Source organism: Prionailurus bengalensis, chromosome C1 (genome assembly GCF_016509475.1).
Source record: "Prionailurus bengalensis isolate Pbe53 chromosome C1, Fcat_Pben_1.1_paternal_pri, whole genome shotgun sequence".
NCBI classification, from domain to species: Eukaryota; Metazoa; Chordata; class Mammalia; order Carnivora; family Felidae; genus Prionailurus; species Prionailurus bengalensis.
In genome coordinates, this window is record NC_057345.1 from 178,146,916 (window position 1) to 178,163,738 (window position 16,823).

General features: G+C 39.7%; 1 protein-coding gene across 4 annotated transcripts in view; it reads right to left on the reverse strand.

Annotated features, from left to right (window-relative positions):
• The window catches only part of HIBCH (3-hydroxyisobutyryl-CoA hydrolase), a 95,804-nt gene extending 94,898 nt beyond the window's left edge, over positions 1 to 906 (reverse strand). Inside the window, exon 1 of one of the 4 annotated variants that reach the window (XM_043577309.1) lies at positions 627 to 906. In XM_043577309.1, the coding sequence (XP_043433244.1) occupies positions 627 to 661 (35 nt within the window). In that variant the 5' untranslated portion in view covers positions 662 to 906. The remainder of the gene's footprint in view (positions 1 to 626) is intronic. The other 3 variants (XM_043577307.1, XM_043577306.1, XM_043577305.1) reach the window with 3 other exon arrangements.
• Positions 907 to 16,823: the final 15,917 nt, after the last annotated feature.

The window sequence follows — 16,823 nt, forward strand, 5'->3', positions numbered from 1 at the left end:
GTAAAGAAAGTTGTGTGTGCCCTGGGGAGACCGCTTTTAGGCACACAGGCTTGAGCAACGGAACGCAGAATACATATCGGCCCATCAGGCGACCCATCTCGAGATATTTAGTGGCCCTAACCGACCAATGAGCTACTTACCACTAGGCACAGTTGCCAAGAAATGAATTCCATACGTGGCCACACCTCCTCAACTTTCCCCTTTAAAAACAGGCCCATTCACGGCCTCCGTGCAGCCTCTTCCATGCAGTCCTGCTCGCGGCTCCCTTACGATATAGTCGATAAAACTTCTATCTTCTTTGTTCTGCCTCAGGTGAATTCCTACACCTTCCGACCCTTCCACCTGATCGTTGCCCCACATTTGGGGGTCCCCACCCAATGCGGAGACACCACAGGGTCAAGGCTGAATACGAACCAGAATAGCAGAAAACAAAGGTGATGCTGCGAAGAAGGCGCCTAAACACAGTAAGAGCGACATAACAGAAAGGGGCCCGGGCTCAGATCTAAGAGCTGAGCCTCCAAAAGTGACTAGAAATTTCGAGGCCAGGCAGTCGCCACCTGCAACCCTCTGCCACCTCGGCGAGCGCAGCCCCGGAGCCTGCGCTGGCAGCTCGCTAGCTCACTCACCTGCACATGAAGCTCCACGCCTCTGGCAGCCCCATGGTGAAGACACCCACAAACTTAAAGTAGTCAGAGCAGGCGCACAAGAGTGGCTCGTCGCGCCGCACTTCAGACCCGCCCACCGCCGCCGCCGCCGCCGGGCGCCTCCAGACACAGATGACAAGTCCTCCAGGCGGCCAGAGAGGCCCACTGCGGGATTTTCCGCTACCGGAGGTCGCTGAGGGGCAGGGCGAAAACCCCAGCGGGAGGAAATGGGTGGAGAGCGGAAGAAGCGGACGGGGCGGGGCTTGGCTAGGGGGCGGGGCCTAGGCGAAGGCGGAAGGCGAGATCCGGCATCGCTGGAGTAGCGGCCGAGTGCTGACGCCCGCTGACGCCCGCTGACGCCCGCTGACTGGGCAAAGAGAAGTGGCTACCTGGAGGCTCTCTTGGGCTGGGCTTCACCGGCGTCGTTTGACTAGCGGAGATTGAAAGACTTTGCTTGAATTTGAAGATTTTTTTTAACTAAAAATATAAGCTTAGTATTCTCTCGTTTGAGGATCAGATGAAATAACGCTTGATAATAGGACACTGATGTAGTTTAATCCTAACCTTACCACAGCAGAACTTCTTTTACATTAGGATTGGTATATTTCAAGTTTTTTGGAAAAGTTATTGATCCCCTACTCTCTTCAATAGCAGGCAAAAATCTGTCCCATTAAGAGGTGATAGATAACGTCTTCACCAACAAAACTGAAAGTTAACTGTTACCAACGAAAGCCTAATTCTATTCAGAACGTAGCTTACTCAAAATACTCGAAGTATTACTCAAAGTATACTCAAAATTACTCAAGATTTACCTTATACATTAGGATCCACTGTTGATTCAGAAGAATGTTCTTCTGTATCCCAATACACCCAGATGTCCAGCAGCAAACATTTCATCACCGCTAAAGCATTGGCACATTTGTCAGAAAAAAGGAATTCAGTGAAGCATTTCAGAGGGAGGGGAGTTAAAAGAGTTAATCCTAGCAAATTAACATTTAAGAAGATACTGTCAAGACTTTGGTCAAAAGTTACTTTTCTAACTTAGATCAAATGTATGTACTGAATGCCCACTGAACAAAAGACAAACAGGCATCCCAGAAGGAACTTCTGACCTGCAATTCAGTTTTTAAACAGCTCTGGGACATCAATATTTTATATCACCATCTGACATTGCCATCATTCAGTGTGCACAAAAAGTCTCATTCAGTGTGCACAAAAAAATGAATGGATCCCTCAACGCAGTACGGTTTATTGGAAAGAGCATGGGCTTTCCTGTTAAACAGCCCAAGATTATATAATCTTCCCTGTTCCCTTAGCTTCATGTGCACATAGCCTGTGTCTCACAAGGCCTCATGCTTAGAAAGGCTCTGCATTTGGTTTAATGTTCTATTTTTAACAAGTTTTTAACAAGGTGCACCACATTTTCATTTTCCTACAGGCAGATCCTAGAAATTAATGTAGTTGGTCCTGTCTTGTCCCTAGCATGCTGACTTTAGTGACCTTGGGCAAATTATGTAACCCAAGATGTTTTTCAAAAGTGTTTATACCATTTTGGATTAAGTATTCTTTCTAGGGGTACTTTGGTAGCTCAGTCTGTTGAGCATCCCACTCTTGATTTTGGCTCAGGTCATGATCCCAGAGTCATGCGATCAAACCCCGCATCAGGCTCAGTGGTGAGCATGGAGCCTGCTTAAGATTCTCTCTCTCTCTCTCTCTCTCTCTCTCTCTCTCTCTCTCCCCTTCCTCCCCCTCCCCCACTTGCACTCTCTCTCTCTAAAAATAAATCTTAAAAAAAAAAAAGAATTCTGGTTGCAGAAAACCCACAGAATAGGAAAAAAACTTTGCAAATGTAGTATTTGATAAAGATTTTGTACCTAGAACATGTAAAGAACTATTACAACTTAATTTTAAAAAGACACAGATCCTTCTATTTAAAAATGAGCAAGGGATCTGAATAGACAGCTCTCCAAAGAAGATCTACAAATGATAAATAATCTTATGAAAAGATACTCAACATAATTAGCCATCAAGAAAGTACAAATCAAAACCACAATGAGATACGACTTGATACTAAGATGGTTATAATCAAAAAGACAAACAGTAATAAGTGTTGATGAAGATACAGAGAAATAATAATCTTCATATACTGATGGTGGGAATGTAAAATTATATGGCCATTTTGAAAAAATTTGAGAATCCCTCAATTGGTTAAATATAGACAACCATAAGACCTAGTAATTCCACTCCTATGTATATACCCCAAAGAAATGAAAGTATAGTCCACACAAATGTTTATAACTACTCATAATAACCAAAAAGTAGAAACAAGTATGTATCAACTGATGGGTTAAAAAAAGTGACGTATTCATATAATGAAATATTATTTGGCTATGAAAAAAATGAAGTACTGCTACATGCTACAACATAGATGAACCTTGAAAACACTATGTTAAGTGAAAGAAACCAAGTGTGAAAGACCAAATATTGTGTGATTTAATTAACATGAGTGTCCAGAATAAGCAAATGTACAGAGCCAAAAGTAGACTAGGGTTCAGGAAGGGTGACAGCTAAGAGGTATTGGGTTTCTTTGGAGTAATAAAAATACTTTAAAATGTATTGTGGTGGGGGCGCCTGGGTGGCGCAGTCGGTTAAGCGTCCGACTTCAGCCAGGTCACAATCTCGCGGTCCCTGAGTTCGAGCCCCGCGTCAGGCTCTGGGCTGATGGCTCAGAGCCTGGAGCCTGTTTCAGATTCTGTGTCTCCCTCTCTCTCTGCCCCTCCCCCGTTCATGCTCTGTCTCTCTCTGTCCCAAAAATAAAATAAAAAACGTTGAAAAAAAAAAATTAAAATGTATTGTGGTGATGGGTGAACTATACTAAAAGTCATTAAATTGTATACTTTAAATGGGTGAACTGATTGGTACATGAATTATATCTTAATTTTAAGAGAATTCTGGTTGCTCCACATCCTCATCAACATTTTATGCTTTCAGTCTTTATTTTTACCCTACTGATGTGTGGGTAGTGTTATCTCATTGTGGTTTCAATTTGCATTTCCCTGGTGTCTAATAATAATTGAGCACTTTTTTCTTTGCCTCTCTTCTTTTGTAAAGTGGCTGTTCAAGTCTCTTGCCTATTTTAAACGAAGTTATCTTTTTCTTACTGCTTGATACAATCATTCTGTGTTGCTGTTACAATTTGCCCCCAAGTTTAGCAGCTTAAAATAACAAATATTTATTATCTCTCTCAGATTCTGAGGTTTAGGAATCAGAGAGAGGCTGAGAGGTAGTTCTGGCTCAGAGTCTCTCCTGAGGTTGCAGTCACAGTGTTTGCTAGGACTACAGTCATTTGAATGCTCATTTGGGGCAGGAGGACCCCCTTCCAAACTCACTTATGGGCTCATTGTCAAGCTTCAGTTCCTTGCTACATAGGCCTTTCCACGGAGCTGCTCACAGCATAGCAGCTCCATTTCTCCAGAGTAAGTGAGCCAAGACAGAGAAACACCAAAACAGAAGCCAGAGTATCTTTTATAATCTAATCTTGAAAGTGAAGTACTATCACTGTGGCCTTATTCTATTGGTCACACATACCACACCTGGAGGCGAGGATCACTGAGGGCTGTGTGGAGGCTGGCTACCACTTGTGAATTATTTTTTTTCTTTTCTCATTACCAGTCAGTCATCAAGGCACACCAATTATTTCTTTGAAGCATCTCTCAGATTTGCCCTATCCTCTTGCCCTGTCCCATGGCAACCATTTCAGTACCCACATATAACTCATTCCAAATCTAACTTCCCTCTTCACCCACAATCATCACACCCTTCAATGCACTCTGCATATCATTGACAACAAATTCTCCCAAGATACTATTCAACTTTGGCTTATTATTTGGCTAAATAATCTCGCAATTGTCTATAGCTATGTTGCCCAATACTAGACACGTGTGGCTATTGAGCATTTGAAATGTGGCTTGTGCAAGTGAGGAAATAAATTTGTCTTTAATTTAAATTTAACAACTGAAGCAGTGTAAAATTTTTTAATATTGATTACATGTTAAAACGGTAATATTTTAGATATATTGGGTTAGGGAAAATATATGATTATTTTCAGTTGTTTCTTTTTATTTTTTTAGTGTGACATAGAAAGTTTTAAATTACATACGTGGCATTATTATTGAACAGCAGTGGTCTGTAAAGTCGAGTTCAAACTGACTGACTTTTGAGGTGACAGAAATAGGGCTCTACCTTACCTACCCAAACTTATTTCCCATGTACCTGCCCTCATTCCTGTCACACATCTCTCCTGGATGCCCCTGAGTACCTAATGTTCATGTCCTGCCTCTGTTCCTTGGTTCAGGTGATTTCTTATGTCAGGAAAGCTGTTCTTCTTTCATCCTCTTCTAAAATTTTTCCATCCTGAGGGCCTGTATTGAGTCTCATTTTCCTGCAACAGTCTCTTGTTCTAACCTGTACCAGATTCTTTTCTCCTGCATTTGAATTATACTTCTCATCAGCATCCTAGTTCATCACTCATTTCTTGCTTAATTGTTTGTTGAATGCTAATCTTCTCTCTTGAATTATACATTCCTTGAGGATAGAAACTATATCTTATATGTTGTCTGAATTTTTCGAAAACCTAGTGCTGGGAACATGATAAACAGGCATACAGATTTGATATACTAATTAACTAATTAGGAAAGACTTTGCATACAAATAACTGTGTGAATCTTAATCAGTCTAAACCTGGCATTGGTATGGAAAATAAGTTGTAAAAATTATTTGTCAAAACACAAATGCTCCTTGAATTAAGTACACACATGTGAAAGATTATCCAGGAGCCAACACCAGGCAGGGAAGTGACTCCTTAGTGCTCTTCCCTGTTAGAAAGTGATTGGTAATCAATGAAAGGCTCTGAAAAGCTTGCCAAAAGACCACCACTGTTGGGTTGAGGTCCCTCAGCACACCTAGCCCCACCCCCTACCCCTAAGCTCCACCACCAAACAAGGATCTCTTCAGTGCCAGAAGTGAGCTGCTTACACTAGCTGTCCCAATAACCCACTTCTGGAAAAGCCTCAGCGGTTGTGCCTTTTCTTCACTCTAACCAGCCTGAGGCTGTGCTACCTGGTCAGTTCTACCCTGCTCCCTTGCCCATGAGTTGGGTAGTAAGTCTTAAGGCTCAACCCTCCACTCCCTTCGATCAGTCTTCTTGAAAGAGTGCTGAAACCCACTCATTTCACCTTCTTTTCATACCTGAATTTCCCCAAATTTTGCAAAGTGGCCTTTTGTGGGAATAGTGTTTTGAGCCAATCTTTTTGTTTGTGTGCGTGTGTGTGTTTTTGTTGCTGTTGTTTTTGTTTTGTTTTCTTTTGTTTTATGCCAAGCTCCAGGGAAAAAGCCTGACCTAGAATTATCTCATTGGTCCCAACCTAAAGCTGTAAGTGTAGTGGTCTCAGTGTACCCCTTTAGCCACGCACCAACCACAGGATGCATACAACACAGACTACCTGCACAGAGTCCCAGGTGTCTTCCCAAACAAAAGGAATTGGGTCATACAGTGGAGGCCAAAAAGTAAGACATTGCTCAATTATTACCAACAAGCAGTGCAGAAAACAGACCTTGATCCAATGACAATGTTAATCTCAACTTATTGGTCCCAAAAAGGACGTGATCCTTTCTTATATATAACTAGGTGAGCAGTATGGGATACTGTTGAACCTGTGACCCAACAGCTCTTCTTTTAAGGCATTTATCGTTTTCTCCTTTGTACTACAGTCATGGATGAGTAACCTTATAGACCCCGGAGTTCTGGGGAAGCCCAAAGTCCAGTAATGAAATCTGATCCCTTCCTTTTCCTCTTGCTCAGCGCCCAGTGCAAGTCAAATAAGCCCTTCTGTAAGGCTAATATTCAGTAAATAACATCAGTATGGCTACATGGTTGTTAAGACATCGAAATGCTTCCAAACCAATTAATAAGTACCCACTGTCCATGTCAGCTAATCTGGTCAATCTGGCCCCAAGGACCCCAGGTGGGCACTACTGAGGAGACCAACCTGGTACCTGCCAACGAGCAGGCCACAGCTGTCTACACTAGACCACAATGCCATGTGCTCATAGTAGGCCAAGCCCTTTTATGGAAGATAACACTTCTGGCAATAGTGCTGTGTACCTGAAGGCATGTGCCTGGTGCCTGTCAGGCTGCTGCCTTGGTCGAGACTGCCTGCTGCAGGCTAACCCCAACGTTGCCCTCACAGCACTGCAGTATACCACAGCTGTTCAATATTTTGAATATCACCCTTGCCCTTTTGTATGTTTGTGCTAATCACTGTGTGCAAACCAACGAACAGGACCCGACTACGTGCATAGTAGTGCAGTTATTGAAGGGATCACATATGCCAAAACTGGATCCAAAAAATCTCAAGTAGCACCACATCTGGGTGCCTTTTCTTCTCTCCCCCTCTTTTCTTGGCCACATGCAATCTCGTGCATACTTGTGAGATGTCTGCTTCTCTCCTGGTGCTTTGTCTAGTCAATTTGAAGGCCTATTATAATCCAGGTACTATGTGAGGTGTTGGGCCCTGCAGCCTTGGAGGTTAAAGGGTGCTATGGAAGCACCTAGTAAGGCCACCTGTCATAAACCAGAAATCAGAGAAGGCTTCTCAGAAGAAGTGACTGTTTTAGACATAGGGAAACTCGGCACAGATAGAGCAAAGCATACAACTGCAGATTCTGATGGTGGCACTAGAGAGGTAGGGTGGGATCAGATCACAAAGAGCCCGTGAAGCCACCTTTAAAGCGTATGTAAGCAGAAATACGACATTATCAGATTTTAGTTCCGTCAGTATCACTTTGAAGTACGGCCAGTGGGTCAGAGAGAACACGTCTGGCTCCCCACACTCCTCCCCATATCTTTTCTGCGCTTTCATACTTGCTTGACTTGCAAGAAGTTTTGATTTGCCCTGGCTTGTCTGATCCCAACTGTACTTCATGACATCATCCCACAATTTGGCTTTTAAATAGTTATTTATTTACATACTCTTTTTGCTTTTGCCATGTTTGCTAACTCGCCAATCTGTTTCTCATTATCTGAACTCAGCAGAGCAATCTGATTAGCGCATGAATGTGAGACCTTGGATTAAGGGGCATTTGGGGTTTCATCATCTATTTGGATACTGGGGATGTCCATGGCTTCCAAGATTAAGTGGGTTTGGCAGGGAAGGGTGACTTATTTCCCAGATCATCAACCAGTATCCATGCCCAGAGTTATGATTCAAATAGCAACTGATAAAAATAGGAGCATTAATAAAATAGAAAATTTTAAAAACAAAAATGGTTTCTGTTAGAAAAAAATGTGCACAGAAACATTCTAGAAGAATATCTACCCCAAATGTTAACAACAGGTAGGTGGTGGTGAAAGTATGGGTAACTCAGTACTTCTCTATAGTTATTTATATTTTCTATTGTTTCTCATGAGAAAAGTTGTTTTATTAACAAAACACAAAAGTGGTTTTAAGGAAATGACAAATACTGCACAAAATCTACCATATTTTTTTCTTTATAAGTAATTCTGAAAATAGTTTTTGGACAAATTTTCTGTTTACTAGATGCACTGGATTCTAGGGAGTTGCTACCAGGTAGTGATGTACCACATCAAAGAAGATTGAAAGGTTTATGTTTTTTCCATAAAATAGTTTCTCCAAATAAAATTCTTAGAAAAGCTTTAATACAGCTGGTCCAAAGGTAGTGAGTTATCTCAATTGATTGTTCACAGTCAGTTACAGATCTCTTTGTTCTACTCTTCCCCTTTTTCACTATTGCACTTCACTAAAAAAAAAAGGAAAAGAAAAAGAAAAGCTGTAGTGCATTTCTTGACTTTGATGTATTGCATGTCAAATTATATCTCTAATAATTAAAAACACACGCATAACACATACACATCATAAGATGTAATGCTAACATTGTAAAGACTTCAAAAAAACATAAGCCTTGATACACAGTAACAGTACAGAATCTATTTGTATATTTCTAATAATTGGCATATTTCTAATGTGCAATGTCATTTAAAAATATGTGTATTATATAGGCACAATCTTGAGGACCTCAGTTTAGCAATGCATATTTAAAATGACTATTAAAACATCTCCAAATGAGTAAATGAGTAAACTGATCTGTCCTACCAAGTTCAGTAAGTTACATTACAAATTCTATGACATTAGCAAGTGCCACAGGGAACTGTGTAATCAGGAAGATCTTTTGTAATAATTATGGCTTTTAAGCTCTTCCGGGTTTCCCTAGGACTGTTTGTATGTATGTACACATAGCAATAATAGTTACAAAAATGTAAGTAGATTAACAATTGTCTTAAAGTATGCATATACCTTTATTAGGTGCTTTTAATATTTGGTATCTCTTTTAGGGAGGAGAAATAAAATCAAATGAATGTTGAAATGGTATGTTTTTCTACTCATATGAGAAAGGTTTTCGAATCCTTTTCAGAGTCACTTTTACATTGTGCTTGGTTGGTGAGACTTTCTATGCTCTTACTACTATATTCACTTTTCCTGAGAGCTAAGGAAAGAAAATTATAATTATTGGTATTCCATGCAACTACAATGCTCAAAAACTCTCCTTTAAGACTCTTGCCTCCAAATCCAAATTAAAAAACCAAGATAACTCATCCCATGATATGAGTGGTAAAATCAATTGAAATTTGTGTAATTTCTGCCTATATTTAGGAGCAAAAGAATAACTTAGAGAAAAAGATAGTGGAAGGCAAGACAGCAATGTTTGGGATGTGTTTTTAAGATTCACAGTGGATAAAGTAGGAAGTAATTTTCAGCTGATGAAAGGTTTATGGTAAATGGTAACACCAAAGATTTTTTCAAGTTTTAATTTGTGACTTCAACAGCAACAACTTAGAGATAGCTGCTGCTGTATGCTGACCTCTTCCTAGGTTCTGGAGTGTATTAAGGATGGGACCTCCACCCTGACAGAGAACATAAGACTATGTAAGAAGATGGAGAGCAGGAGGCCAGAAATGGTGTGGAGAAGTGAATGGTGACTGGAAATTCACTGCTTTTCCTCATCCTGTCAAGCAATGCCCTGCACCTTTCACTTAATTCATTGGTCCTCACAGAAGCATCTGTTGAATTGCATTTACTATTATTTCCAACATAAAATGTAACTGTATTTGTCAGGTAATATATTTAACTTTTCTTGTGGAAAAAGAGGGGGGAAATGTGTATGAAGAAAGACACTGAAATAAGCACCAAAAAAGGAGACAAGTGTATGTTCTTTCTAATTTTCCAAGGTTTTCTTTCCATTTATAACATTTCTTTTGTGGAAACCTGAGATTAGTCACAATAAGCAAATATTCCAGTGTCAGTACATTCTATAAAAACACAATAATCATTTAGGGTCAGATTTAATATTTGTGAAGGCATTTTTTTTTTCAACGTTTATTTATTTTTGGGACAGAGAGAGATAGAGCATGAACGGGGGAGGGGCAGAGAGAGAGGGAGACACAGAATCGGAAACAGGCTCCAGGCTCCGAGCCATCAGCCCAGAGCCTGACGCGGGGCTCGAACTCACGGACTGCGAGATCGTGACCTGGCTGAAGTCGGACGCTTAACCGACTGCGCCACCCAGGCGCCCCTGTGAAGGCATTTTAAAAGCTAGCATTATTTTTAAGTTGTAAGGTATTAGGAGTAATAATACAGCCTATGTGCCCAAATGTGTCTCCAAAGGCACTTAAATACCAGAAAAAGAAGTTAGTTAACAAATTAAAAACCCAGTATAATCAGCATGTGAGAGATCTATTTGTCTCCTCTTGCCTTTCTAGTCTCTTGTTGCCTTAAGTTTTTACGAGAATGATTTGGTAACATGATGTGTAATGGAGATAATATGGGTGCAGTTTAGGAAAAGAACTTGATTTTGTATGTTAGATATTTTAAAGTAGCCTTTTAAAGTTCTTACTGAATAGCTAAGAAATTAAGAGATATTTGATGTTCTATTCCCTATGAAATGAATGTCATAATCATACTTGTCATGCAATATCCAAAAGATAGATTACGAAATTGTTAACAATTCGTAAAAATTGTTAAAAATTTGTAAAGCTACGCCAACTTATTCCAAAGCAAAACACACCAAAGGAATAAGCAATCAGGATATAAATATTCTGAGATTACAAAGTATGCAATAAAATGATTTTACAAACTAAAGAGTATCAGGGAGGATCCAACAATAAATTGATTTTAGGGTCTTCTCTGGATAGCTAATGTAAACAAGAAAATATTCAGGAAAGTTTAAGAATTGGAGGAAATGACTCAATTGATAATATGCTCCAGCGGATAACCTTTGTACTAAACCACAAGAACACTCTACACTAATCAGCAGGGGCTGGGCTGGGCAGTTTAGTAAGGAATGTTCAAATGAAGACAGGGGAAGGCGATCCAGTGTCCCTCCCCCAAACTTTTTGCTCTCAGATTCCAGCGTTTAACTTAATTTAATCCAGTGTTAATTAAGACAGAGTGGAGATCAGACCCTAAGGGTCCATATAATTCAAGGTTTTGACATTTACTATATTTTACCTCTAGGAACATGGAAAAGTAAGTGAAAAAGTATATAATTCCCATTTTATGAAAATTAACATATATACATTGTGTGTGTGTGTGTGTGTGTGTGTGTAGTGTGACAGAACAAAGATAAATATATAAACCCAATAAAATTTTGTTAGAAGCCTATAAGCCCAGGAATTGGAAAACACCTATAAATATACCTACATTACTTGTTCTAAAAAAATCTATCCTTTGCTTTTGATACCTTAGCTACTTGTAGCCCTCAATATTATATCTGATTCCCCCTAGATTATATAGTTCAGTAAATTTTCACTGTAACTTAAGAACAACTGAAAAAGTTGTAATATACTATCACAAATGCTAATGATTTCTCTCTCAAATCTTTATTTATTTTTTTTATTTTTTTTTTAACGTTTATTTATTTTTGAGACAGAGAGAGACAGAGCATGAATGGGGGAGGGTCAGAGAGAGGGAAACACAGAATCTGAAACAGGCTCCAGGCTCCGAGTTGTCAGCACAGAGCCCGACGTGGGGCTCGAACTCACGGACCACGAGATCATGACCTGAGCCGAAGTCAGCCGCCCAACCGACTGAGCCACCCAGGCGCCCCACCCTCAAATCTTTAAAAGAAATCACAGCTCTGCTGTGTTTTCACCAGAGTTGTTCAATCTTTTCTAAGACAAGTATAAATGATTCGTACTAGTTAATGATTTAAAAGGAATCCATAAGATTGTGCAATATGGTGCTAGGAAACTCTTACAATTAATTCAAATCTAGTCCTTGTGTGGATAACCTACATTTTCCTTATTTGTTAACCACCTAATATACTATGGTTGCGTCATCTTTCCATACACTTGACAGAAGATATACAGGTGGCAAATGCTGCAAAAATCATTAAAATCCAGCCAACTACAGTCAAAACCAATTTCACATGTCTAGCAGCTGATTTCAGGTTATGAGGTGTGGCAGGGGCAGGTGTGCAATGTTGATCTATGAGGGAACAACTGGAGACTTCAAGCGAGTTTAATATGACGGAGGAAAGGGTATGACTCAGTCTAGAAAGCTGAGAACTGCCTGCTGCCACTGCTACTAGTGACCCTGATTCTAGAGCCCTTGGCTAACGTGTCATTAAAAGTCATGTTGAGCCTCTGATTTCAGCTCAGGTCATGTTGAGTCAGTCAGTTGAGCTTCCGATTTCAGCTCAGGTCATGATCTCACAGTTTGTGGGTTCAAGCCCCACATTGGGCTCTGTGCTGACAGCTCAGAGCCTGGAGCCTGCTTTGGATTCTGTGTCTCCCTCACTCTCTGCCCCTCCCCCACTCACACTGTCTTTCTCTCTCTCTCTCCCTCTCTCTCTCTCAAAAATAAATAAACCTTAAAAAAAATTAAATCATGTTTCAAAAAATATATAAATCATTTAATGATATGGCGAAATGCTCATATATGATGATTAAACAACAGCTCACAAAACAGTATGTTTAGTAACATTTGTAAAAATAATACAGAGAGAGAAGATGGAACATTATACTCTAAAATGCTAACGGTTACAGTATTTGCGGTGGGTTTTATTTCCTTCTTCATATTTTTTTCACATTTTTTGAGTTTCCACAAACTTTTCTTCATAATGTGTTAATTTTATAACAAGAAAAAAGTCAACAGTTTCATCTGAAAGCATTTATTTAGAATACTTAGACTATTTTTCAAAATATTTACAATATTTGAAAAAGCTAATTTGGGCACAGAGTTACTTTATTGAAATTAAAAGGCTATGCCATTGGCACAGTATAATCCAAAAGAGGATGAATGAAAGGAAATAGAGGACTCAGAAATATGGCCTAGTGCATAAAACAGCTTAATGTATGATACATTGATCATTACACATTAGTGGGATGTTTGCTCACTAACAATGTCAGGAAAGTTGGCTAGATATTTGAGGGAAAATGAACTTGGAGTAATAAAAATGCAACTAAAACTGTGATGTGAAATTAGGAAAGGTTTTTTTGTTTGTTTGTCGGTGTGTATTTGATGATAGACACAGTAATGAGATAGGCAACATCATTGACAGTGAGGAGTGTTTTGAAGGGCAATTGTCATATTGTAGTCATATTGTAGACTATGTAATTCTAGGCATCTAACCTAAAGAAATATAATAGACACTGGAAATTTATGAAGGATATATCTTCTAGACTTGGACTCTTTAAATCTGTGTTTTCAAACTGTGTTCCAAAGAGCTCTGGTGTTCTGTGAAGGTGGGGAGAGGGGCAGAGTATGCCTCAAACATAAGGAAGAAGGTTCCTTTAACTCTGCAGGTGGCTTTTATTTATATATTATGTGCCTATAGATTACTTATTTTCTTAAAGATTCCACTGAAGGGGTGCCTGGGTGGCGCAGTCGGTTAAGCGTCCGACTTCAGCCAGGTCACGATCTCGCGGTCCGTGAGTTCGAGCCCCGCGTCGGGCTCTGGGCTGATGGCTCAGAGCCTGGAGCCTGTTTCCGATTCTGTGTCTCCCTCTCTCTCTGCCCCTCCCCCGTTCATGCTCTGTCTCTCTCTGTCCCAAAAATAAATAAACGTTGAAAAAAAAAATTAAAAAAAAAAAAGATTCCACTGAAAACATTAAGTTAGAACACCACTATACTGGACTCTTTGATTTCTTCAATAAAATGCAATGGAGTGTTATTTCTCAAAAACTATTGGAGAAGTAGAGAACAATAGTCAGAGTGTTACATTCCCAAACGCTGGACCCACGGTAATTTAAATTCCTGCTTCAGGAAACCTGAAATCATTCTATAATTACCTTGTAAATAGTCAACATCTCAGATATAAAATCTGAGAATATCCGGGCCTGTCACTTAAGAAATAAAAGATTGGAGTTCTATGATATTCACCAGTGTTAACATATCAGTCTGTCCTAACAAGAACCAACTTCCACTCAGATGTTTCAACAGAAGAGATTTTATTAACTGAGAACAAACTGAGGGTTGAAGGGGGGTGGGTGATGGGTATTGAGGAGGGCACCTTTTGGGATGAGCACTGGGTGTTGTATGGAAACCAATTTGACAATAAACTTCATATATTGAAAACAAAAAGAAGAGATTTTATTGAAGGGACTACTTATAGAAGTTTTGGGTTAGGTTTAGGGTAGGGCAAAGGTATATAACATGACATGGAGATGGTAAGAGATGTGGAGGTACCCAGGTTCTGACAACATAAGAAGCCACTGACCACTGCTAGGACTGAAGGGGCAAGGGGAGGAGATCAAAACCAGGAAAAGAGGTGAGAATAAATACCCCAACTTTTCTCCTTTTCCCCCCTCCAACCTATTGTCAGTATAACCCATTGGTAAATCCTACCTGGAATGACCCCAGAGAAAATAGTTTTTGAAAGTTCTGCCTTCAGAGGCACAGAGTTTAGCAGAGAAGGATGGAAAATGGATCTGGCAGAGAGCTGGTAGAAAGTAACTGGCAAACTTACAATAGTGAAATATTGGGAACCCTGATCCAATAATAGGGGAATGCTTAAGTAAATGATGGTATTAACCATTCTCTAATTAAGTAAATAATGGTACTCAAAAGACCGTTATGAATTCAAGGAGCATGGAAGAGACAGCAAACAACTCCATCTGGGAGAGTGAATTCAGGGGAAATTTTCTCAAAAATCTAAGTTAAAAGTGCTTTTTTGCTGCCTAAGCAAAGTTTCTTATATTTTTGCTTATTACAAAAGCAACACATATTCACTATAGGAAGCACACACATAACAGAAAACCAAATATCTACAATTTCACCTCTAGCCCAAGACCACTATCAATATCTCAGTGTGTTTACAGCTTTCCAGATCTTTTTCTATGCGTACATACACATGATTATGTCGTATTTGAGATGATAACATAGATATGCTTTTCTTAATGTAATAAATCACGAATACTATCTCATGCAATAAATATCATTCTGCAACTTTTAAAAACATTTAAAACTTTTAAAATACTTGTTTCCTCATACCTGGTTGTGACTAATTTCTCTCCTCAGACATTTAGCATGCTTTCTTTTTTGGCTATTACCAAATGCACTAGGATGAACTTTCTTGAAGTCTACTCTTTGTACACATTACTGCCTTCATGCCAATTTCAGTCCACAGCCTGTTTTTCTACAGCCCTGAAGCTAATAGCTCTCATATTTTTAAAGGGTTTTGAAAACAAAAGCACACACACAAAGAAGCAACAGAAACATATGTGGCCTGCAAAGCCTAAAGTATTTACTATCTGGGCTCTTACAGAAAACATTTGTCAATTCCTGTATTATGAATTCCCAGAAATGCAGTTTTTGAGGCAAAGGGTGTGAATATTTTTTGAGGCTTTTACTGGGTTCGGCCAAGTTGCCCTCTAGAAACACTGAAGTAACTTATATCCTTCTCAGTACTGAGCTTGGTGGTTGACAGAGAATCTGAAGCAGGCTCCATGCTGTCAGCACAGAGCCCAATGAGGGGCTCCAACTCACTAATGGTGAGATCACGACCGGAGCCGAAAACCAAAAGTCAGATGCTTAACCGACTGAGCCACCCAGGTGCCCTGCAAATTGCAAATTTTTTGATAGTTTTTACTTGTCTTTTACCTTTATGGGTCTTTTTGATGAAAGAAATTAAAAATTCTATAGTCAAGTCTGTCACTTTTCCTTTGTAATTTTGCCCTTTGCTCCAAGCTTACTTTCAGATTAAAAGCAATTCACTTATATTTTCTCCTTGCACTTTTAAGACTTCTAAAAATTTTAAATCTTTTAATCCTTCTCAAATTTAGAGTCTGAGGAAGATATTTAAAACACCAATAGGTAATAGAATGGGAGTCACATTGCTGGGTTCAAATACGGCCTCACTACATATTACATGTTTAAGTAAATGACCTAACCTCTTAGGTTCAGATTTCTTTTTAAGTGGAAATAACAACAACACCTACCCCAGGACTGATTTAAGAAAGAACAGCTATATAACACAAAAAGCACTTAGCATAGTGCCCTTAGCTATTATTATCATAGTAGCTAGAGAATCCGGCCTGCAAACGAACTTGAGTTGTCCCACACTAGAGACCACAGAAGCAGGCTAGGAGCAGAAACATGAGTTCAGTCTGGGAGATGGAAAGTTGTAAGCTCTATTTCCTGGACTATGACAAGTTGAGTGTTGCCCTGTGCTCCTGTGTTGGTGGTTCCTCACAGCCCAGGGAACAGGGGACCAGGCGTTGACAACTCAGGAGGCAGTCTTGGGTGCTTTTGGAAAATACAGTTAAGAAACCTGCCAGCTGGAACTTTAAAACAGAGCTTCTAAATTTCTAGCCATGGAGTGAGTTACAGGTATGTAGATATTGGTCTCCTTGGTCCTCCAGGTGGAAGGGCCCGGTTATGCCTGCAGAAGGAGCCTGTTTTGTTCACCCTGTTTGGGGCTGTATCATTTCCTAGCTGTGCCAAGAAGTGAAAGGAAAGGGCAGAAGGCCCAATGCATTCACAGACAACATTCAGTCGGTTGGGCCAGCTGCCAGGCCACCTTCTACTCAAAATTTCATGTTGCTTTTTAAAAATTTTGAATCCACCCCCAATTCAAAAATATTAAAAAAAATTTTTTATATGT